We start from the raw sequence: 26170 nt of genomic DNA, 5'->3' as shown, positions 1-26170 counted from the left end.
TGCCCCAAAGAATTCAGGCTGTTCTGGAGGCAAAGGGGGGTCTGACCTGGTACTAGATGGGTGTACCTAACAAACTGTACGGTGAGTTTATGCTGGGCAAAACATCTGTACTGTTGAATAATTCAAATCATGCATACAGTAGACAGATACAGTGCATTCGGAAAGTATTCAGACCCCTTGACTTTTTCCACATTTTGTTACGTTACAGCCTTATTCTAGAATGGATTAAATTGTTTTTTCCCCCCTCATCAATCTACACACAATACCCCATAATGACAAAGCAAAAACAGGTAAAAAATTTTTGGCAAATGTATTCCAATGTTAGATCGGGTTGTGTTAGATCGGGTTGAAGTCCAGGCTCTGGCTGGGCCACTCGAGGACATTCAGAGACTTGTCCCGAAGCCACTCCTGCGTTGTCTTGGCTGTGTGCGCTTAGGGTCGTTGTCCTGTTGGAAGGTGAACCTTCACCCCAGTCTGAGGTCCTGAGCGCTCTGGAGCAGGTTTTCATCAAGGATCTCTCTGTACTTTGCTCCGTTCATCTTTCCCTCAATTCTGACTAGTTCCCAGTTCCTGCCACTGAAAAACATCCCCACAGCATGACGCTGCCACCACCATGCTTCACTGTAGGGATGGTGCCAGGTTTCCTCCAGACGTGACACTTGGCATTCAGGCCAAACAGTTCAATCTTGGTTTCATCAGACCAGAGAATCTTGTTTCTCATGGTCAGAGTCCTTTAGGTGCCTTTTGGCAAACTCCAAGCGGGCGGTCATGTGCCTTTTACTGAGGAGTGGCTTCCATCTGGCCACTCTACCATAAAGGCCTGATTGGCGGAGTGTTGCAGAGATGGTTGTCCTTCTGGAAGGTTCTCCCATCTCCACAGAGGAACTCTGGAGCTCTGTTAGAGTGACCATCAGGTTCTTAGTCACCTCCCTGACCAAGGCCCTTCTCGCCCGATTGCTCAGTTTGGCCGGGCGGCCAGCTCTAGGAAGAGTCTTGGTGGTTCCAAACTTCTTCCATTTATGAATGATGCAGACATTTTTTAGTACCCATCCCCAGATCTGTGCCTTGACACAATCCTGTCTCGGAGCTCTACGGACAATTCCTTCGACCTCATGGCTTGGTTTTTGCTCTGACATGCACTGTCAACTGTGGGACCTTATATAGACAGGTGTGTGCCTTTCCAAATCGTGTCCAATCAATTGAATGTACCACAGGTGGACTCCAATCAAGTTGTAGAAACATCTCAAGGATGATCAATGGAAACAGGATGCATCTGAGCTCAATTTCGAGTCATAGCAAAGGGTCTGAATACTTATGTAAATAAGGTATTTATGTTTTTTTATTTGTAATACATTTGCTAACATTTCTAAAAACCTGTTTTCGCTTTGTCATTATGGGGTATTGTGTGTAGATTGATGAGGATATATATTTTTTAGAATAAGGCTGTAACGTAACAAAATGTGGAAAAAGTCAAAGGGTCTGAATACTTTCCAAATGCACTGTAGCATCTCAGACATTTAAATTATTAGTTAAAGAAGACCTCTGGATGGTCCTTTCCTTATCCCATTACTTAGTGCGTTCTGTTGCCATCAACACCATGAAAAGGTTGTAATTAAAGGTAGACTCAGCGATATGACGTAGATGCAGAAAGTAAACAGCATAGTGGGTCAATTTCCGCAACAACTAAGAGCATTGAAGTGCGAGGCTCAACTTCTCCACTGTTTTCATCCCGTGGCTACCACGTTGTGAACCGCATGAAGCGAACCCCTGCACGTGCGCAGATACTGTGTGTGACTGAGAGTGAAGTCTTGCATCTCGCTCAGCTCAATATCTGTGGTGCTCCTCATGGCAATGTCATTTAGCCGAGTCTACCTTTAAACCTTCTGCCTGCTAATCCCTATACTTAGCCTAATGAAAGGGGAGTATTGATGACTCATCCCACCTTCCCTCTCCACACAGCAGTCTTCTTAATATTCTAATGCACTGTTCCACATGTGGTAATGTGAAGCTGTGGACAAGGCTACAGTCTGTGACCACGGTAAGAGAGGAAGCTCTGAAGGGTATTCATGTTTCTGTCACTTTCCCCTGGTGTTAAGGTCAATCTCTCCCTCGTTAGTGGCTCCTCTTAACAGTCTCTCCGGGGTCAGACCAGCATGTCTGCACCTTTACCGCGACTTCTATAACCAGACAGCATAGCGCAGATTCCCAGCAGTCAACGCAGGACATGCCTCAAGGTTAGCTGCCACAGTGCAGTTCAAAACTGGAACGCAAGGGCAATGCAACCCAGCCGAAAATTGCAGTAGCTTAATAGCTGTTGGTTGATACCCTTAGTCTTTATTGGCACTCTAACATACTATTCCCTCCGCCTCATTCATCCAAGACCCAGACAGACATTGTGCCTCCTGATGACCTGACAATGGCCGAAAGACCCCACAGCGACAGCAAACGCTGGCCAGGCCCAAACAAAATGCCACATGCCATGCTGGGTGTCTGGAATCCCAGGCCATGGAGGGTGCTGATGGGTAGAGTGTCTGCGCGTTGGGCTTGGAGGGGTGGGATCACCATATAGCACTGACTTCCCTACAAGGTCATCTTGCTGTCCAAACAATAGGAACAGCTGAGCAATCCTCCCCCTCATCCCACCCAACACTGACTGGCCCCTATCAGTATGTGGGCCACTATTTTACTGAACATGCACCAGCCAGGGACCAGAACCCCCAGATTCCTGCAGAAATGCAACACCTCTGGCTACAGACCACATTATGCTGATGACTAGCTATGTGCAATAAACACATTAAGTAAAAAAAAAATAATAATAATTTAAAAAATGGCCGTTGCATGTATGGTCAATGTTGAGCTATTCAGGGAGAAGAGAACCATCTCTTTAATTTCCCTGAAGTTCTGAGATAAATTAGAGTGGTGGTGAGAGTGACTATGGGTTGAGATAAGTGAGTTTCCTAGCAGCAGCAGGAGCCGCAGCAGTCAGAACCACGGTGCTGTGAGTTCCAGGCTAGAGCTAGCAGCTCATCAGACCAACATTTTCCCCTGGTGGCACTAAGTTTTTCAGTTGGTGGTGTCATGCAAAAATCTTCTCAGTGTGAAATAGTCACCAATCGTCCTGATTGTGTTGTGATTGTGATGTCATGTAACATTTCTCCCAGCGTGAAAATGTTCCCAGTTCAATAATTGCTCGCACAGCTCTTTATGTGGACGGCTGAGCTCGTGCGGATGTTTCTCTCACACCCTACCCGGACCTCGAAAAACTGTTCTGTGGGCACGCGTATTTGCTTCACACATCTGCCAATCAATGGTGGACAGGAGTATTGCCACTGACCAATCAGAACCTTGTTGAGGCGTGAGGTCTGCATATAAACACCCGGACTCGCGTGTCAAAGTGCTGAGGAGAGATTTTTTGCGATTGCAAAAACTTGGACGCTAAGGGAGGGTGTGAGAGAAACATCCGCACGAGCTCTGCGGTCCACATAAAGAGCAGCGCGTGCAATTATTGAACTGGGAACATTTTCACGCTGGGAGATATTTTACAACATGACATCACAATCAGGACGATTGGTGACTATTTCACACTGAGAAGATTTTTACATGACTGGTGACACCAGCCCATGTTTTAGTCGCCTCAAAAAAAATTCCCGCAGCGTCACACCATAAAAAAATTATGGAATTCAACAAATAAGTTGTTTTATAATCTTTTCATGTTGTGATTGAAAATATTTTAATGTGCACCCTTTTCCAGTGATTGACAATTAGCCTATTGTTGTTCCCGTGTGGCTCAGTTGCAGAGAATGGCGTTTGCAACGCTAGTGTTGTGGGTTTGATTCCAACAGGGGACCAGTACGTAAAAGCACGAAAATGTGTGCACTCACTACTGTAAATCGCTCTGGATAAGCGCGTCTGCTAAATGACTAAAATGTCAATGTTATATTCTACTGTTAAAATAGCAGATTGACGTTTGTCCTGAGTCTTGTCCTGGAGGCAGAACTGAGCGATATCCTCTTAGATAGGCCAACTGCAAAGTCAAAATTGGCTATATTGTACAAATTAATAAAATTAAGTGCTTTTTGGTCATCATTTAAAGATCAGGGTTAGGCATTAGGGTTAGCAGTGTGGTTAAGGTTTAAAATCTGATCGCTAGTGACCACTCTGCAGAGCTGCCTCCAGAACAAGATTCATGACGAAAAACGACATGAATAGACATGAATTTGCCTGCATGTTTATGTGCACTAATATCACAGGTTAAGTTATTTGGGTTAATTCACAACCGAGTAAGTGGAAACTCAAAACATATTAGCTAGGTTGCTAAATTTAAATAATACCCACTGCTAGTTGCCATGTATTAATCTAACAGTACATTTAATGTCAAAAAAATATACATTGCAGTTGTAGCCTACCACCCAATGAGGCCTATGCAATAACAATTGCCAATGCGCATTTCACACGCTCAATATCTCAGAGCCTTATCACATACAGTGCATTCGGAAAGTATTCAGACCCTTTAACTTTTTCCACATTTTGTTATGTTACAGCCTTATTCTAAAATGGATTCAATAAAAACATTTCCTCAATCTACACACAATACCCCATAATGACAAAGCGAAAACAGGTTTTTAGAAATTTTAGCCAATGTAAAAAAAACAGATATACCATATTTACAAATTGAGCTCAGGTGCATCCTGTTTCCATTCATCATCCTTGAGATGTTTCTACAACTTGATTGGAGTCCACCTGTGGTAAATTCAATTGATTGGACATGATTTGGCAAGGCACACACACCTGTCTATATAAGGTCCCACAGTTGACTGCATGTCAGAGCAAAGACCAAGCCATGAGGTCGAAGGAATTGTCCGTAGAGCTCCGAGACAGGATTGTGTCGAGGCACAGATCTGGGGAAGGGTACCAAAACATTTCTGCAGCATTGTAGGTCCCCAAGAACACAGTGGCCTCCATCATTATTGAATGGAAGAAGTTTGGAACCACCAAGACTCTTCCTGAGCAATCGGGTGAATGGCCTTGGTTAGGGAAGTGACCAAGAACCCGTTACTCTGACAGAGCTCCAGAGTTCCTTTGTGGAGATGGGAGAACCTTCCAGAAGGACAACCATCTCTGCAGCACTCCACCAATCAGGCCTTTATGGTAGAGTGGCCAGACGGAAGCCACTCCTCAGTAAAAGGCACATGACAGCCCGCTTGGAGTTTCCCAAAAGGCACCTAAAGGACTCAGACCATGAGAAACAAGATTCTCTGGTCTGATGAAACCAAGATTTAACTCTTTGACCTGAATGACAAGCATCACGTCTGGAGGAAACCTGGCACCATCCCTACGGTGAAGTATGGTGGTGGCAGCATCATGCTGTGGGGATGTTTTCAGCGACAGGGACTAGGAGACTAGTCAGGATTGAGGGAAAGATGAACGGAGCAAAGTACAGAGAGATCCTTGATGAAAACCTGCTCCAGAGTGCTCAGGACCTCAGACTGGGGTGAAGGTTCACCTTCCAACAGGACAACGACCCTAAGCACACAGGCTTCGGGACATGTCTCTGAGTGGCCCAGCCAGAGCCCAGACTTGAACCGGATCGAATATCTCTGGAGAGACCTGAAAATAGCTGTGCAGCAACGCTCCCCATCCAACCTGACAGAGCTTGAGAGGATCTGCAGAAAAGAATGGGAGAAACTCCCCAAATACAGGTGTGCCAAGGTTGTAGCATCATACCCAAGAAGACTGAAGGCTGTAATCTCTGCCAAAGGTGCTTCAACAAAGTACTGAGTAAAGGGTCTGAATACTGTAAATGTTATATTTCAGATTGTTTTTTTGTATACATTTGCAAAAATTTATACAAACCTGTTTTTGCTTTGTCATTATGGGGTATTGTGTAGATTGAGGGGGAAAAACAATTTAATCAATTTTAGAATAAGGCTATAACGTAACAAAATGTGGAAAAAGTCAAGGGGTCTGAATACTTTCCGAATGCACTGTATCTTGGTTGTAAAATAGTTTGCTATTGGGCTCAAAATGGAGTGTTGATAAATAAAAATGATACCTGTGACAACAAGATAGCCATTATATTAAACAATTGTATACAATCAGAACACTTTTTCCCCGGGAAAGGAGTGTGACTCATTCGACATAGCAGCAGGCCCCAGCGAAACAGGTACAGGCAGACACTTTCTTTACAGGAATCATGAGGATAATGTATTTTACTGTTTGACCAAATAATGGTTTAATCCTCCTAAAAAAAACATTGAGTGAGGTGACCATGTAGAATGTGCAGCTCCCACCGATGAGTTCAATTAAATCATTTATTCGCACAGCCAAGTCAAAGGGTCGCAAAATGCGACTAAATGGTTGCAGTCTGGAGCCCTGCCTGGAACAGCAGTCAAGGAAAACTGACATCACATAGTTGCAGATTAGTTTAGTAAGAACAGCAGTGACAGCAAACCTCAGCACAGAGCACAGCATCCCTGTATTGACAGTGCTGTTTTAGACAGCTTGGGCTGGACAAGGAGAAACTACACAGATACAGCAGGAGCACAGCCAGCCCAGCCAGAGGAAGAAGTGAGAAATGCATTAGCTACAATCAAAACAGTAATGAAAACCAACACTGGGCTATAATCTTCCGGACAGTAAGCACATCTGCAGACAGTAAAGCACCATCTCTAAACTGTGGATGTCCCTTGAGGGCTTATGAGAGTTGAGAAGGAGTGAGCTAACTGTGTCTACCTCCAGAGGGCTTATAGGAGCTGGGAAGGAGAAATGTTTGGCCTCGGAGTGGAGGGAGCGGGAGGCTGGCTGTGTCAAGAGCACACAGTGGTACCCTGACAGGCAGGGCCCGAGATGGCCCGTTTAGTATTCTGCTCACAGCTCAGCCAGTCCCTGCAGCCTGCATCCTCAGCAGTGAGCTGGCATCTGCGTCATAACCAGCCCTCCTGCTTGGCAGGGGGTCACACTGGGGCTTTGGGCAAAAAACATTATTCAGAAAGGAACATCACAGAAACCAATATGAAAAGGTTCTGCAGGATTTACCCATATTCCCTCTAAATGTAGGTGATATTCTCAATCTCCACTTGATAGCATGCACAAGGCATCACTCTGACAATATCTGCTTTATCGGCCGTTCTCTGGAAGAGTCTGGTTTCCAAGCAAGGCTGTTAGCCAAGCGACCTTCACTCTACACAACCAATCATGCCCACACTCAACAATCATAGGAGGCACAAAGAGGCTGGAATTCACACAGCAGGACCAGTCTTACACAATAATTCCTGTGCATCAAATAAAGGCAACTATACAGACCACCCACTAAAACTTCCAGGACCCACTTTGATAACCATACTATTATGAAGCCATTGTCAAACATCTACCCCCCAAACCTAATTTTCCATCACTCTAAAACAATGGGTTTAATAAAACTTAGCGAGCAGCTAATGCACGCAGTGCTGCCCGTGCCGTTCACAAGGTGACTTTGGCGCCCTGCTGAAAACTGTCCCACGTCACACACTGCAACTATGTTCCAGAGAGGGAGGGGGGGGGGGGGGCACCAGACACCTGCCATCTTCACTACTGTCACTGCCTGCTATAAATACATCATGATTCCATAATCTAGACAGGCTAAAAATAAAACCCACCACTATGCGCATAAAACCCCTGCATCACCTCAATGGCTTAGGGTTAAACCAAGTATCATGATAACGTTAGCCCGTCAAGGATTCCAGCATTCCACTCCACATCAGTTGACTCAGTTGTCTGCAGACACGTGCTGCCCAGGACACATTCCTCTCAAAATCAGAGACGTCTCGCTCTTTGCTAAAGTGCTACAGTCACTGTCTTCGGGTGAGTCATACCAGCCTCTTTCACGAGCTGCACTGAGGAAACGGGAGACAAGCCACTCAGAGGTTGAGTTTACCGGCTCCAATGGGGATGTTCTAGCTACGGTTGAACCGCATGTGAGATTCATCAAGGTGGTGTGTTCAGTGCACCCTGGTGAGTTAAGCACCCCCAGGGAAACATGCACACATGATCCGAGAGGCCTTTAGCAGCACTAGCGCTTTGTCCTCTGGGACAATGGGTTAATAGAAACATCCCAAAATACACCACTCCTGTAGGGTGAGTCACCTCTGCAGTGGGACTGGGGGAAGAGGGGAATTTAAATGAGCTTTTACTGCTAAACGTCAGCCTGACCATGCCTGGACTCATGAGCCCTTTTAAAAATAGCATTTACCTGAATGAGGTGTCATAAAAAGCAAAGGCTAAAAACGATGTTGTTTTGCATAAAAAGAGATCAGGACTGTCCTTTTTTTCTACAGAAATAAACTTTCAAGGGAAATATTTTTCTAATGAAGAATAATAACTGTTTTTGCTTAAACCTTAAACAATGCTTATTCATAAGCAAAATTACTGAATCATCAAAAATGGTCTAGGTCTAATGCATCCTAAAGCACTGAGAAAGACAGGGCCACCTTACCAGCAACCTCCACGATGTCTCCTGGCACGATTTCTTTGGCCTTGATCCTCTGAACGGTCTTCCTGTCCTGGCGGTAGACCTTGCCCATCTCAGGCTCGTACTCTTTAAGGGCTTCAATGGCATCCTCAGCATTGCGTTCCTGTGTAGATTAGAAATGTTGACCGTTTGCTCACATATTTCAATTGAACTAGATGATCTGACGACATTATAGATGCCAATTCAAATAAGCCTATTTAACTTTTTCACTATCCCACAAACTGCAGATATGTGGGTTCATTAAAAGGCACAGTCTAACTTCAACAACCTAACCATCCCACTTTGTTTTGCTAACTGATGGATGGGGCTGGTGAATTCATAGACTACAGGAAATCTTAAGAGATTGTGCCGTTAACGCATGACAAGGACCAGGAGATTCGCCTTCGCATATTTTCAATTCTGAAAATAGTTAAAAAGATGCACTATGCAGAAATCGCTCCGCCATTTCATGGTTGCTAAAATTCTAATAGTTTGCTTAATTTCAGTTTGTGACAAAACAAGCAAGTATAGGGTAGAATCATTGTACCATCTAAAACGCTGTGAAATATCTTTCCCATATCCCAAAATATTGTATTTTTAGCTGTTTGATGCTAGTGTACAAAAACAAAAGTAAAACACGCAAAAACGAAACGCATAGAAATAGCGCACATAGAACATATCTACCGCTTCGAAGACTTGCTTTCAATGAGAATAACAGATCTATAACTGCATTTCTATGTGCATTTGGTCAGGTCGCCCAAAAAGTTACATATTGCAGCTTTAATTTCTGTAATGATTAAGCTTAAGAAAACAGAAGAGTAAGTTGTAAACAGTGTCATAGGGCAAGTCACATATACTAGTAATTTATGAAAACAGCAGCTAAATAAGAAACTTCACACTGTGCCAAAATCACGTTCACTCAATCACTTAGAATAGAATGCTTGGTTCTAAAGTCCACATTTCCAGGCCAACTTCAACATATCAGTTAGTGAGAGCCTATCAGGGCAGGGATGGCCAGTTGCATCACTTCCTGTTGAGCAAGTCTACTCCATGGCATGCACTGGCTTGACTTACTGAACACTCCTCCTAGGAGCTGCCTGGCAGTGTAAGCAAAGTCAACCAGTGTGACAAAAGTTCTGACAAGAAAATGGGCATCTAAACAGAGTACAAAAGACAACTATCAACTTGTGGATTGAATTGCCAATATTTTATTTCACTCTTTGGCTACACAGAAATGCTTTATGGATTGGATTCAAATGTTCAAGACTATTTGCTCACAAACATGCCATCTATGGAATGTTGAAGTCCAACAGACTGGGGAAATGTAACCTAGTTCTGGACAAACTCATGCAGGAGTTTAGACTGAATGAATAAATCCTAAGGGAGCATCCAGCCAATTTGTGTTGGTAGTTGCTACAGACAAATGTTTATTTGCAAAGACTGCAAACATGGATTAGAGAATGGCTAAGAGACCATGGGTGTAAACATAATCAAAGCAACAGACGTGAAGTCTGGGCAAGAGGAAGGATTGTCACTTTGGTCACGCCTAAACCTTCTCAAATGTAGTCAATGACCCACTTTCTTCCTTGCCCTATTTTTCATCTACTTTCCTCTACCATTGAAAAGCAAGTCCTTAAAGAAAGGAAAGCATAAAACTGGCATGTGACCAACGAACAGAATGTATGAGACTTGTGGATGCTCCTACCTACAACTCTTTATGGTGGCCTGTTTTGCCTATAGTCACTGCTAGTAGCATACAATAAGTATTCCTTTTCACAACCTTTACCAAGACAAGAGTTTCGGAAATACTATGTCATTGACATTACAACTCCACACTGAACATTGACGTTCAAGATACTGTAAAATGTGTAATGCAAGTTTCTCACCTGCCACACACCCACGATGGCATTGGCTATAAGAATGAGTAAGATTACAAAAGGCTCCACAAAGGCTGTGATTGTTTCTTCTCCGTCCTCGAACAAGGCCAAGACCTAAAGGTAAACAAGACAAAGAGATGATCCATTATTGACATGCTTCCACATAGAACGTAGCACAGGAGTACGTAACATCATTCCCCCTGGTTACTTACTACGCTTACAACTATGCATTGAAGCGATCATAATGTTAAGAAGACTATGTCTGAAGTATGTTGTGAAATAAGGTTCTACTAAATGCCATGGAGGAAGCATGGCTGTTAGCCAGAGCTGTGAAAACAGACAAACTCCATCCATGCTAGGTAGTAGAGTGTATGCATTCTGATACGACTGATTAACTTAGCAGTGATAGAAATGCATGGAAATGTACATTTTGTTGAGTGAGCTCCATTTTTTACATAATTGACAACAAGATGATTATACAAAAAGTTACATCAGAAGATTTACAGCAGGATATCAGTGCAAGAGTTAACACATTTAATCAAAATGGATACAACACATTTATTTAGACGTTAAACCTTTTTTTAAAGCTTTGAGCTCATTTAACACCAAAACCGGGCACATTTTTCCTAGTTCAAAAGCAACACAGGATTCAACACAATTGAATTTTTGCATTGTAATTTCAGAAAATGTCCATAATATAGCTGCAGTAATAGTGTTTCACAGTATTACTTACCCGCCAGTGTTGTGATTGGCTGCAATATTAGCCTATGGATTTCTCCTGCCAGATATACTGTGTATATATATATATATATATATATATATATATATCGTTTTTACAGTTGTTTGAACCTATTGGACCAGAACCGATTTCCAGTTTTGGTCCACCAGCTTCAAACAGCTGTAAAAACAATATTTGTTCTTATTCAAAATATATATTTCACAGTGATTTAGATGGTACAATGATTCCCTACACTGTTCAGTGCTTGTTGTCACAAACTGAACAGTGTAGAATTTTTTGCAACCAGGAAATGAGCGATTTCCACTAGATAACACAGCCACAAAGTCAGAACATTTTGACAACAGGTGTCGCTCTGGCGGGAGAACTAAATAGGCAAATCACAGCCAATCACAACACTGGTGGGTAAGTAATACTGTGAAACACTATCATTCCACTATTTGTTCCAGATATATTATGGGCATTTTCTGAAATTACAATGCAGAATTCTAACAAATCCTACCTCATTGTAATCTAGTACCGTGATTTTATTTTGAGCGATTATTTAACTAGAGTTTGCTGTACTGAGCAATACATAGTCAACTCTTTATAACGCACATTGTTGAATTAAAGTTTCAAATTAAATCACTTATGATTTCAATCATTTATGGTCCATTTTGCACATAACACACTTAAATCGAACACCGAAAATACAGTAAGACTACAGCTTATAACAGATTGTTTTGATGTGTTATGCTATATGTCATTTGTGTCAGCACATAACAGTACATTTGGACAAATTAATCAATGGCCCTCAATAGCCATCAGTATCATGCATAGTATGCATGTCAAATATGAGCAGTTGAAACCAACAGACAGCCACCTTACCACCTCAAACAAACCAGTTACGAGGACTACTGCTGCAGTAATCGGTCACAACCAACATATTTCACTTAACATAGCCATTCTCCTTCTCGGCACTCTTCCTCTCTCACAAACCGGAGATAAAAAAAGCTATCTTCTGGGAGCAAGACTCATTTGCATAATGTCCATCTTATCTGCTGAGAATAAGAGCACACGACACGTTTCACAAATTCACTTTAACGGGACAAAGCCGCATAACACAGGACGCATCATGAACACCCAGCTGCAAGTTCTGCTGCACCCGTTTGTTATTTCATTAGCCTACTACTCCCCAATCATTGGATCTGACTTAATAACTGACCACCGACCAAAAGCATGGGAGTGAGGGGCATGGGAGAAGGCGTGGTGCATTGGTCTGGGGAATGCCCTCCCACTGAAGGTCAGAGCCCAAATGTGGTCCTGAGTGGTGCGCTGTCCCCCTGTCAGACAGCAGCCATCAACACCACCATATCGCAAGGCTGAGCACTGCACACTACATACCAGCTCCTCTAGCAGACTGACACACCACACACACCAGGATTATAGATTCCAGCTCTTGAAACCTCCATACTGGCCTCAAAAGGACCCCATCTCCTCAAGTCAAGGTAAATAGTATCTGACACGACATTGAAATCATTTCCATATTTCCACTGCAAAAACATCCATCTGTCCACTACCTAAGAACATGAATAGTAAACGCTGATGTAGCAGTACAATGATAATACTGCAGAACTATGGAGGTTAGATCATTGTATGGTGTCAGTTACATTTTCATCAAACCATTTAGCTCGTGAATAGGCTTCTTACTCCAAATAACGAGGCAAATGTCCAAACATGAGGAGAAGGGCAAATGACCAGCGAGAACACCGATAGGAGAGGTAGTGATTACACTGCAAGAGTAAAAGACTAATCAAATGTCTTGTTAGACACATGGCGATAGCAACTCGAGTCAAGCAACAGCTGTCGTCACCATTCCTCAGATGTGTAGCTAGCCTTCGCAGCTATTTGGCTGCCTGATCTGTGAATGTAACCTAAGCCTCGGCATTCAAACAGAAGATATTTGCACTTGCTGTCCACACCTCTCATGCCACTATGCCAAACATACACTTTCCCTTTCCATTCCAGACAGCCCACTCCTATTGACGTGCTTTCATCAGCAACTCCGGACAGCAAGCAGATGATTTAAGAGTTTGTTTACATGACAACTTAACACAGCACGTCGGGGGGGGGGGGGGGGGGGGGGGGATTGTCACCTCTACGTAATTAACCAAAGGTTTGTGATCAAAGTAACATGCTTCAAATACTCATATACAGTGCATTCGAAAAGTATTCAGACCTCTTGACTTTCCACATTTTGTTACGTTACAGCCTTATTCTAAAATGGATTAAAAAATAATCATCCTCAGCAATCTACACACAATACCAAAGCGAACAGGTTATACATTTTTGCAAATGTATAAAAAATACAGAAATACCTTATTTACATAAGTATTCAGACCCTTTGCTATGAGACTCGAAATTGAGCTCAGATGCATCCTGTTTCCATTGATCATCCTTGAGATGTTTCTACAACTTGATTGGAGTCCACCTGTGGTACATTCAATTGATTGGACATGATTTGGAAAGGCACACACCTGTCTATATAAGGTCCCACAGTTGACAGTGCGTGTCAGAGCAAAAACCAAGCCATGAGGTTGAAGGAATTGTCCTTAGAGCTCCAAGACAGGATTGTGTCGAGGCACAGATCTGGGGAAGGGTACCAAAAAATGTCTGCAGCATTGAAGGTCCCCAAGAACACAGTGGCCTCCATCATTCTTAAATGGAAGAAGTTTGGAACCACCAAGACTCTTCCTAGAGCTGGCCACCTGGCCAAACTAAGCAATCGTGGGAGAAGGTCCTTGGTCAGGGAGGTGACCAAGAACCCGATGGTCACTCTGACAGAGCGCCAGAGTTCCTCTGTGGAGATGGAAGAACCTTCCAGAAGGACAACCATCTCTGCAGCACTCCACCAATCAGGCCTTTATGGTAGAGTGGCCAGACGGAAGCCACTCCTCAGTAAAAGGCACATGACAGCCTGCTTGGAGTTGCCAAAAGGCACCTAAAGACTCTCAGACCATGAGAAACAAGATTCTCTGGTCTGATGAAACCAAGATTGAACTGTTTGGCCTGAATGCCAAGCATCACGTCTGGAGGAAACCTGGCACCATCCCTACGGTGAAGCGTGGTGGCAGCATCACGCTGTGGGGATGTTTTTCAGCGGCAGGGACTGGGAGACTAGTCAGGATCGAGGCAAAGATGAACAGAGCAAAGTACTGAGAGATCCATACTAAAAACCTGCTCCAGAGCGCTCAGGACCTCAGACTGGGCCGAACGTTCACCTTCAACATGACAACGACCCTAAGCACACAGCCAAGACAAAGCAGGAGTGGCTTTGGGACAAGTCTCTGAATGTCCTCGAGTGGCCCAGCCAGAGCCCGGACTTGAACCCGATCGAACATCTCTGGAGAGACCTGAAAATAGCTGTGCAGCAACGCTCCCCATCCAACCTGACAGAGCTTGAGAGGATCTGCAGAGAAGAATGGGAGAAACTCCCCAAATACAGGTGTCCCAAGCGTGTAGCGTCATACCCAAGAAGACTTGAGGCTGTAATCGCTGCCAAAGGTGGTTCAACAAAGTACTGAGTAAAGGGTCTGAATACTTATGTAAATGTGATATTTCCGGCCTTTATAAAATATAAATTAGTAGACATTTCTAAAAACTTGTTTTTGCTTTGTCATTATGGGGTATTGTGTGTAGATTGATGAAAAAACAAAACAATTTAATCAATGTTAGAATAAGGCTGTAACCTAACAAAATGTGGAAAAAGTCAAGGGGTCTGAAAACTTTCCTAAGGCACTGTATATGTATAATAATGGCTCATTGATATCTAGGGCTAGCCTATTAAAAGGGGTAAACAGTCCCATGACAAGCATTGCCAAAGTTATTGTGTTCTAAACCTCATCTCAAAAACAAAGAGTCCAGGCGATATACTTACAAAAGATATACAAGCTGCCAGCAGAAGAATTCGTACGAGTAAATCTTCAAATTGTTCAATGACAAGCTCCCATAGAGACTTCCCTGTGGAATGAAAGCGATGTAAAAATACATGAAATCAAGAAGAATTTGTAGCACCTAGTTTGTTGTAAAAATTCAACCTATTTTAATTATGGGTTATTACCTTCTTCAGCAGGTAACTCTGGAGATGGGCCAATCCAAAGTGCATACAGGGAAAAGAGAACACACTATTACATTAGTAATGTTTTAATAGCTAACGCTGTTAATTTTGACAATCAAACATGATATGGCACTGCAATTTGTTGCTCTCCACCCCATTTGACTCCCAATGACTCCCACTAAACCCTATATGTCCTGGTTTAGATTGTGCAAAGCTAAAACTTTGCTATTGGCAACTTGAAAAACAGGGATTTGATTGAATTGCATTCACTGAGTGAAACCGAAGTCTTGTTTGGCTGAGTCATTAACAGTAGTAACTCGTAGTTGGTAAGCATATTGCCCAATCAATGTTTGAATTCATGTGGTGACACATCAGGGAACGTTTTAACCCATGTTCTCAGAGGTCACCTTGAATGGTGTCAGACACACCCAATCTATTTTATGTCATCCAGTAGATCCTTTCATGAGCTTAAATCGGGAATCAAGCCTCTTTTCTAGTGTGAACAGCTAGGAAAAACTACAGAATCCAGGATCCTACGAACCGGCTTGCGTTAGTTAGCATCATTAACTGTTAGCTAGCTAACATTAGCTAGATAGGCCTGTGCCATGCCCATGGCGGGCGGCTATCCTGTCCCAAATGTCCTAGGCTAGCCATCACATCAGAATGTCAAGGCACACGTCAGCGGTCCTACTGGTATACATGGTTTAAATACCCTTTAACTGTTAACTAATAGGACAATTTCCCCATGTAGCCGACTACTTTCTTGCTAGTTTGTACAAGATTGAAACCCACGAGGTTGTCTACGATGACATCAGCCAAATTAATTCAGTCCATGACCGAGCCGAGTGATGGGGCTGACATTTACCCCAATGTGTAACTCCTAGTTAACTTTAGCTAACAGAGGGACTAAATCACCGTATCTTGTTCCCACTTGAGTGACATATAGTGAACATTAGCTAAATAGCTACCCGTACTAGTAGTAAAGGTGTAGAGGTTCACATACCGTTCGAGCCCCATTTCTCCTTCTGACGTTTCACCTGGTCCAAACCAAGTCCAGTGCTTTCGTTGACGGAGAAATGGCTATAAACTTCTTCAACACTCTTTGTGTGAGCGTTATCCATGGTGGTTGGTGGGCTTCTTGTCAGTTGTACTTTCTTTACTCAGCCGCCTCCGTCTCTTTAAAATTAAAACCTTTCAGAAGAAATACAGCTTGCCAACTGTGAAATATGCATTCACATAAAGGCCAGATGTCGATGATACGAATAAGAAATTGTCCGTTAATTGGTAGGCTGATAAACGAGGTAATTGGAACGAAAAATGACCCTTCCTCCCTCGATAAATGTTACTTTGGGTGTCCTCTTTTCTCTCCAAAAATGGTGGAAAAGAGTGCAGCAATCGCCACTGTTGAGGGCTGCATTCACCCGGTCCAATCCTTGCGCTTCCTTTGGCTTGCGTTAGTCTACCTCTCCACCTCTCAGCTTCAGTGGTAACAAACTGTAGCGCTGATCTGATTTTATTGAACGTGCCTCAACACTCGGTCATCCCTAGTTACCACAGCCACAAAATCAGAAGGCCCGCCTACTCGACCAATCAAATGAGGGAGTGTGATGACGCGTATGCCGGTTTACGGTTCGTGGGAAACGACCAATCCGATGAGGGAGTGTGATGACGATTATGCTGACCGGGTTGCAGGAGCAGACGAGACGCATTTATTTATCTAGTGAACCATCAATGGTTTGGTTATTTATTAGCTATAATAAAACCAACCGTTCTAAATGCAAAGTAGTAATCGGGTGTCTTATTCAAACTCAGCTTGCAAGCTTATCAGGATGTTTGCACTTACTCATAGTTACTTGTCTTAACCCAAAATAGGTTTACTCCAAAATCTGCATTGTTTTTAAAATGGCATGTACATTTACATTTACATTTTAGTCATTTAGCAGACGCTCTTATCCAGAGCGACTTACATGAGCAATTAGGGTTAAGTGCCTTACTCAAGGGCACATCAACAGATTTTTCACCTAGTCGGCTCGGGGATTAGAACCAGCGACCTTTCGGTTACTGGCACAACGCTCTTAACCACTAAGCTACCTGCCGCCCCATGTAGACAAACACATTGGTAAATCTTGATTTTAGATTTTTTTAAAGTACAGTTTCACAGAAATGTCAATGTTTGAAATTGGCTGATTTAAGATGAAAACTTCAACCCTGTTACTTTATTTGGCACCTAGGCACTTACTATAGTCATTTATTTATTAAACTTACCATAGCCTTACAATCCATCTTTTTGGTATTTTGTGCCAGTTTCCATCCCTGTACAAAGGCATGGTCTTCAAGCTATGGAAGATGGCCAAATATTTAATGATAATAATTTATTGGACTTACATGGCACTTTTCTAGACACCCAAAGCTCTTTATAGTATAAGGGGAAACTCACCACACTAATCCCATTTACTTACTCTTTATTTGTATTTACTTTATTAGCACATCCACCCCCCTCTTCGGAGGACAAAAGTAACTTTAACTATTTTTAAAAATATATTTTGTTACAAATACATTATTTATACACTTCACATACATGGTACTTTTATACACAGCATTACGTGATAGGAATACAGTTTAATATACACATTACACATAAAATGGTACTCATCATTATATACTCTTGCAATAAGTGCCATGGGATCTTTAGTGACCACAGAGTTAGGACACCTGTTTAAAGTCCCATCTTCAATTTCATTAAGGAACATTTCATAGTTAGTACTTCAACATTAATGTTGTGAAAGTGTATGGTATAAATTACAGTGATCTGTCTTTGAACTTATTGCCTTCTTGTTCATTGCAGCAGCATATTTCTCTTTGGCTTTTGTTTGTTTGTCTTTCCCCTGGTGGCATTCATATGTCTTTGTGGCCACAACTTGAAATGGAACACCATTGAATGGGAGATTTTTACCCTTCCAATTGAGTTTTTTCCCTTCCAAATGCTGTGCATCTGTTGAAGGTCAAGAATATGATATATTACTATTAGAATGAAAGGCTTGTAGGGAAACTAACAACGTTGCTCTATCAAATAGAATAACTCATTTTAGCTCTCTCAAACTCTAGGCTGCATTCTGCCTTCTCCCTAGTTCTCAGCCATTAGCTTCGCCCATGACTGCCTCATATAAAATACAATCCAAATGCTGTGTTTGAACATTTAGAAACCTCAATAATCATCGCTTGCGATATGGCTTTCGAAACATATGGCCCTTATCTTTCATCAGCGAGTAAGAATCCTTCAAATAAAAAAGATACTACTACAGTAAATGTTTTGCACTGATCCATACAGCTATTGGTGCCTTCATCCAACAAAACTACACTTCCGCTACACTTCAACACAGGTGTTCGGAGCATGCTAGATAGCTACAATGAAAAACAATATAAAATGCAACATGCAACAATTTCAAAGATTTTACTGAGTTACAGTTCAATTGAAATACATGTACATTCATTAGGCCTTAATCTATGGATTTCACGACTGGGAATACAGATATGCATCTGTTGGTCACAGATACCTTAAAAAAATTAAAAGGTAGGGGCGTGGATCAGAAAACCAGTCAGTATCTGGTGTGACCACCATGCAGCACGACACATCTCCTTCGCATAGAGTTGATCAGGCTTTTGATTGTGGCCTGTGGAATGTTGTCCCACTCCTCTTCAATGTCAGTGCAGTTTGTGCAGACATTTTTCAGTTGAGTAAACCCATAGTTTCATTAGCTGTCTCAGACGATCCCCCAGGTGAAGAAGCCGGATGTGGAGGTTCCTGGGCTGGCGTGGTTACATGTGGTCTATGGTTGTGAGGCCGGTCGGACGTACTGCCAATTTCTCTAAAACGACGTTGGTAGAGAACTGAAAATTATATTTTCTGGCAACAGCTCTGGTGGACATTCCTCCAGTCAGCATGCCAATTGCACACTCCCTCAAAACTTGAGACATCTGTGGCATTGTGTTGTGTGACAAAACTGCACATTTTAGAGTGGCCTTTTATTGTCCCCAGCACAACGTGCACCTGTGTAATGATCATGCTGTTTAAATCAGCTTCTTGATATGCCACACTTGTCAGGTGGATGGATTATCTTGGCAAAGGAGAAATGCTCACTAACAGGAATTTAAACAAATTTATGCACAAAATTGGAGATAAGATTTTTGTACGTATGGAACATTTCTGGGATCTTTTATTTCAGCTCATGAAACATGGGACCAATTTAAATGTTGCATTAATATTTTTGTTCAGTGTAATTAGCACAGGAGGTCTTCCGTAGTTTTCCATAAACAAGCGTTGTAACATGGTGATATGGCAGTGTGGGAACACTAACCATAACCCTATCAAGGTGTGTATCGATTTAACCTTTTGTTTTTTGAAAAGTATTTATCTCTGATATGATAGATATGTATAGGGGTAAGGTGATTAGGCATCAGCATATATGATAAACAGAGTAGCAGCAGTGTAAATGATGACTATGTGAGTGGGTGTGTGCATATTATGTGTGTGTGAGCAAATGATGGAGTGAGTGTTTGTATGTGTGTTGGAGTATCAGTGAGCGTAGTTTGTAGGGCCATGTGAGTGTGCATAGAGACAGTGCAAAAATAAGAATAAAATACAAAAGGTCAACTCAGATAGTCTATGTAGCCATTCTGTTAGCAAGCAAGAAAGTTTATTTATATAGCACAATTCATACATCGAAGCAATTCAATGTGCTTTACAAAGATGTTTATTAAAAAAAATGAAAACATCATAATAATAAAAATAAATAAAAAATATTAAAAATTAAATATTAAAAATGGGATAAAAACATAGGAAGCCATAAGGCTAAAGTTTAAGTGCTCAGTCGTAGGCACGTGAAAAGATAAGTGTTTTTAACCTGGATTTAAAAATGGATACGTTTGGGGCACATCGAAGATCTTCTGGTAGTTTATTCCAGTTGTGTACAGCATAAGTGCTAAACGCAGCTTCTCCATGTTTAGTTTGGGCTCTGTTCATGGATCTAAGAGCCCTGCTTGGTTTATATTCTTCAAACATATCAGACATGTACTCGGGTCCTAAACCATTCAAAGATTTATAAACTAAAAGCACCACTTTAAAATCAATTCTGTAACTGACTGGAAGCCAATGTAAAGATTTAAGAACCGGAGTGATGTGCTCCGTTCTCTTGGTCCTGGTTAACATTCTAGCAGCTGCATTCTGAATGAGCTGCAGCTTTTTTACAGTCTTTTTCGGGAGTCCTGTTAAGAGGCCATTACAGTAGTCAACCCTACTAGAGATAAAAGCATGGATGAGCTTCTCTTGATCTTTTTGGGACACCAAGCCTTTGATTCTGGCTATATTTTTTAGATGATAGAATGCTGTTTTGGTGACCGCTTTGATACGACTGTTAAATGTGAGGTCTGAGTCTATCAGAACACCAAGGTTACGCACTTGATCGCTGGGTTTTAAGGACCCGAGAATCCAGCTCTTTACTAATACTTGTTCTTTTATTTTTGTTGCCAAACACAATAATCTCAGTTTTATCTTGGTTTAATTGTAGACAATTTTGGTTCATCCAACTATTTATGTGCTCTATACAGTGACACAGAGAGTCTATTGAGCTGTTGTCATACGGTTCGAGAGCCATATATATTTGAGTATCATCAGCATAGCTGTGGTAGTTAATGTTGTTGTTCTGTAAAATTTGGCACAGAGGTAGCATATAGAGATTAAACAGAATCGGTCCGAGAACTGATCCCTGTGGAACTCCGCATGTCATACAGTGGGGAAAAAAAGTATTTAGTCAGCCACCAATTGGTGCAAGTTCTCCCACTTAAAAAGATGAGAGGCCTGTCATTTTCATCATAGGTACACGTCAACTATGACAGACAAATTGAGAAAAAAATATCCAGAAAATCACATTGTAGGATTTTTAATGAATTTATTTGCAAATTATGGTGGAAAATATGGTTTGGTCACCTACAAACAAGCAAGATTTCTGGCTCTCACACACCTGTAACTTCTTCTTTAAGAGGCTCCTCTGTCCTCCACTCGTTACCTGTATTAATGGCACCTGTTTGAACTTGTTATCAGTATAAAAGACACCTGTCCACAATCTCAAACAGTCACACTCCAAACTCCGCTATGGCCAAGACCAAAGAGCTGTCAAAGGACACCAGAAACAAAATTGTAGACCTGCACCAGGCTGGGAAGACTGAATCTGCAATAGGTAAGCAGCTTGGTTTGAAGAAATCAACTGTGGGAGCAATTATTAGGAAATGGAAGACATACAAGACCACTGATAATCTCCCTCGATCTGGGGCTCCACGCAAGATCTCACCCCGTGGGGTCAAAATGATCACAAGAACGGTGAGCAAAAATCCCAGAACCACACGGGGGGACCTAGTGAATGACCTGCAGAGAGCTGGGACCAAAGTAACAAAGCCTACCATCAGTAACACACTACGCCGCCAGGGACTCAAATCCTGCAGTGCCAGACGTGTCCCCCTGCTTAAGCCAGTACATGTCCAGGCCCGTCTGAAGTTTGCTAGAGTGCATTTGGATGATCCAGAAGAGGATTGGGAGAATGTCATATGGTCAGATGTAAAATAGAACTTTTTGGTAAAAACTCAACTCGTCGTGTTTGGAGGACAAAGAATGCTGAGTTGCATCCAAAGAACACCATACCTACTGTGAAGCATGGGGGTGGAAACATCATGCTTTGGGGCTGTAAGGGACCAGGACGACTGATCCGTGTAAAGGAAAGAATGAATGGGGCCATGTATCGTGAGATTTTGAGTGAAAACCTCCTTCCATCAGCAAGGGCATTGAAGATGAAACGTGGCTGGGTCTTTCAGCATGACAATGATCCCAAACACACCGCCCGGGCAACGAAGGAGTGGCTTCGTAAGAAGCATTTCAAGGTCCTGGAGTGGCCTAGCCAGTCTCCAGATCTCAACCCCATAGAAAATCTTTGGAGGGAGTTGAAAGTCCGTGTTGCCCAGCGACAGCCCCAAAACATCACTGCTCTAGAGGAGATCTGCATGGAGGAATGGGCCAAAATACCAGCAACAGTGTGTGAAAACCTTGTGAAGACTTACAGAAAACGTTTGACCTGTGTCATTGCCAACAAAGGGTATATAACAAAGTATTGAGAAACTTTTGTTATTGACCAAATACTTATTTTCCACCATAATTTGCAAATAAATTCATTAAACATCCTACAATGTGATTTTCTGGATTTTTTTTCCTCATTTTGTCTGTCATAGTTGACGTGTAACTATGATGAAAATGACAGGCCTCTCTCATCTTTTTAAGTGGGAGAACTTGCACAATTGGTGGCTGACTAAATACTTTTTTCCCCCACTGTAGCCACCCTATCAGATTCATGATTACCAATGGTGACAAAGTAACTCCGGCCATCTAGATAAGATCTGAACCAATCAAGGACTGTCCCGGAGAGTCCTACCCACTTTTCCAGCCTATCTATAAGTGTTCCATGATCGACAGTGTCAAATGCTGCACTGAGATCTAATAGAACCAGAACTGTTACTTTATCAGAATCAGTATTCAGCCGTATATCATTTAAAACTTTAATCAGGGCCGTTTCAGTACTGTGGTGAGGTCAGAAACCTGACTGAAATTTGTCTAAGAGACCGCATGAGGTCACAAAATTGCTGAGTTGATTGAAGACAACCTTCTCAATGATCTTGGCTATGAAAGGGAGATTTGATACAGGTCTATAGTTGTTCATTATAGATGCATCCAGTGTTCTCTTTTTTAATAGGGGCTTAATGGCAGCTGTTTTTAGAGATGTTGGGAAAATGCCTGATTGCAGAGAGCTATTAACTATTTGCTGTATGTCCATTGTTATAGAGTTAAAAATTGTTTAAAAAAAGTCTGATGGCAGTGTGTCGAGACAGCAAGTGGAAGCTTTAAGATGTCGAACTGTTTCTTCTAGGGATTTTTGATCAATTGTATTAAAATGCGACATAATAACCAAGTTATGTCTTGGTGGTCGTGGTGACGGTACAGAGTCCTTTTTAGACTGAGCAGTTTTGATGGTCCGTCTTATACTTATAATTTTTTCACTAAAGAAACACGCAAATTCATTACATTTCACAGTGGACATGAGTTCTGATGGTATCTGCTTTATTGGGTTTGTAAGCTTGTCGACCATGACAAATAGAGTGCGGGTATTGTTGATATTCTTGTTGATCATTCCCGATAAATGTTGCGGTCTGGCCCTGCGTAACTCATTGTTGAAGCTACCAAGGCTTTGTTTAGCTATTTAGCAGTCTTATGGCATGGGGATAGAAGCTGTTCAGGAGCCTGTTGGTGTCAGACTTGATGCACAGGTATCGCCTGCCGTGCGGAAGCAGAGAGAACAGTCTATGGCTTAAGTGGTTGGTCTTTAACGATTAGAAGTTGTTAAGGAGCCTTTTGGTCCTAGATTTGGCGCTCCGGTACTGCTTGCCGTGCGGTAGCAGAGAGAGTCTATGACTAGGGTGGCTGGAGTCTTTGACAATTTTTTGGGCCTTCCTCTGACACCACCTAGTATATAGGTCCTGGATGTAAGGAAGCTTGGCCCCAGTGATGTACTGGGCCGTACGCACTACCCTCTGTAGCGCCTTACGGTCAGATGCAGAGCATACCAGACGGTGATGCAACCGGTCAGGATGCTCTCGATGGTGCAGCTGTAGAACATTTTGAGGATCTGTGGACCCATGCCAAATCTTTTCAGTCTCCTGAGGGGGAATAGGTGTTGTCGTGCCCTCTTCACAACTGTCTTAGTGTGTTTGGACCATGATAGTTTGTTGGTGATGTGGACACCAAGGAACTTGAAACTCTCGACCCGCTCCACTTCAGCCCCGTCGATGTTAATGGGGGCCTGTTCGGCCCTCCTTTTCCTATAGTCCATAATCAGCTCCTTTGTCTTGCTCAGATTGAGGGAGAGGTTGTTGTCCTGGCCTGAACTGAATGCATTCAACTGAAATGTGTCTTCCGCATTTAACCCAACCCCTCTGAATCAGAGAGGTGTGGGGGCTGCCTTAATCGACATTCCCGTCATCGGCGCCCGGGGATCAGTGGGTTAACTGCCTTCCTCAGGGGCAGAACGACAGATGTTTACCTTGTCAGCTCAGGGATTCGATCCAGCAACCTTTCGGTTACTGGCCCAACGCTCCTACCTGCCAGGCTACCTGACGACCTCAACACGGCCCCTTTCTTGCATAATCCGCATGTGGGCTACTCTCGTTGGACGGAAGGAGTCCGGAAATGTTTTCTTTAAAGTAAAGGACAGTTAAGCAAAATTCAATTGACCAAGAGTTTGATATTAGTTTGCAGTCAGTGACAGACATTGTCAAACAACAATACTACTCTCTAGTAGTCTGATGCAGAAAATCAGGTTGATACATTTTCCTTTCCCAGGATCAGTAAGGCCCTAGATCAGGGTTCTCCAACTCAGGTTCCAGGGTTACTAGGTATAGGCCTAAAGGCTTTTATTCCAGCGCATCATTAACACACCTTGTTCAAATAAAACGTATCATGGTATTTAGTCTGGGCCATGATTAGCTGAATCAGAGGGGTGTAACGAAAGCCTGCACACTCTCCAGTCTCCAGTACCAGTATTTGCTATGAATTATTAAATGAGCAAAATTAAAAGCCATTAACTAATTTATAGTAACCCAAGATCAATATACTTTGACACGGAATAGTGAAGACAGGCCTAGATGTGGCACATTCAATTCACTTGTTTGGGACTTCTTAGTTTACCCAAATGGAAAAATATTGGTTTCCTTATCTTGAAAGTCTATGTACCAGCATAGATTGTGATCCACACTCTAGGTTTGCATACCTAGCCACAACCAGTATTTACGTACATTAGTATGACCAACAACAATGAGAGTGACTGGACCCCATGCAGCATGCTCATATATTTGCATGCACCTCACCTCACCTGAAATCAGAATGTGACTTAAACAAAGGCAGATTCTCTTTGTCAAACAAAGAAATGCAAAGCAATCACAGGCAAACTGCTATCATGGAGTGAAGGATGCCAGCAAAGGGCACTAGATGACACCCCACTGTGTTTATTAGGGGGCATTATTGTCAGCTCTTTTAACAGGACTGGCATTTGTCATCTGTTGACACTTCTTAAATGAGGCCTCCAGTGGCACAAGGCCAATTCAGTTATAATTCTATCCCAATCAGTTCCCAGTCAAGTAGCCTTCTAGAATTCACACTTGATCCATCTGGCACTAACTGTGGCTGTCAGCAGAATATTGAGTAATACTTCACCCAGAGAGGTAGGAGAGAGGATGGGGAGGGATGAAATTACCATGGGTGAATGAGAGGAATGCCCCCTTCAAGTCCCCACACTACAGCCAAAGCTAAGGCATGGGCACAGCGAGTGACATGTCCCCTTATTCACATCGGCATTTATAGACAGAGGGACAGAATGATTGATTTGTGAAAGGAGAGGTATATTCTAAGGATGACAGTAAACCTGTCAGTTTGATTTATTATTCACTGTTATCCATCCCGTTTAGATGGCTGTGACTAGTCAGCCAGAACTACGACCAAATATGGATTATCTTCAAGTATTGTATTAAGAATATATTTGTATTAACAAAGTCAAATGAGAAGTACAACAGGATATTATGTAGCTAATATAACACATGGAACAAACAAAGGTGTTACATTTTAAGTGTTAAAACAGGCATAGACTTGGCCAAGGTACAATATGCAAGATGATGATGCTGGACCAGTTCACCCTGCACTGTCCTGTCTGAACAGAGGTCCAGTTGATTTCCTAAATAGGCAAGCTACTCGGCCCAACGTCATGGCGGTTGTTTCCCAAAATAGCTGAGTGCAGCCGCATCCCAAGTGCAACACTTTGTACACGGTTATCTTTAGACACATAGATTAGAGCTTTATTCTTAAAGATGTGTAAAAAAAAAATGGAAGCTGA

General features: G+C 42.4%; 1 protein-coding gene across 1 annotated transcript in view; it reads right to left on the bottom strand.

Annotated features, from left to right (window-relative positions):
• Positions 1-16698, bottom strand: part of LOC311144546 (sarcoplasmic/endoplasmic reticulum calcium ATPase 2-like) — a 36270-nt gene extending 19572 nt beyond the window's left edge. Inside the window, exons 1-5 of the mRNA XM_084180576.1 lie at positions 16198-16698; positions 15198-15215; positions 15015-15097; positions 10372-10476; positions 8471-8609 (exon numbers count right to left, since the gene is read on the bottom strand). Of these exons, the coding sequence (XP_084036702.1) occupies positions 8471-8609; positions 10372-10476; positions 15015-15097; positions 15198-15215; positions 16198-16315 (463 nt within the window). The 5' untranslated portion in view covers positions 16316-16698. The remainder of the gene's footprint in view (positions 1-8470; positions 8610-10371; positions 10477-15014; positions 15098-15197; positions 15216-16197) is intronic.
• Between the last annotated feature and the right edge of the window lie 9472 nt (positions 16699-26170).

This window comes from Coregonus lavaretus (genome assembly GCF_964263955.1).
Source record: "Coregonus lavaretus genome assembly, chromosome: 17".
Classification (NCBI taxonomy): domain Eukaryota; kingdom Metazoa; phylum Chordata; class Actinopteri; order Salmoniformes; family Salmonidae; genus Coregonus; species Coregonus lavaretus.
This window is presented reverse-complemented; position numbering and strand designations above follow the sequence as displayed.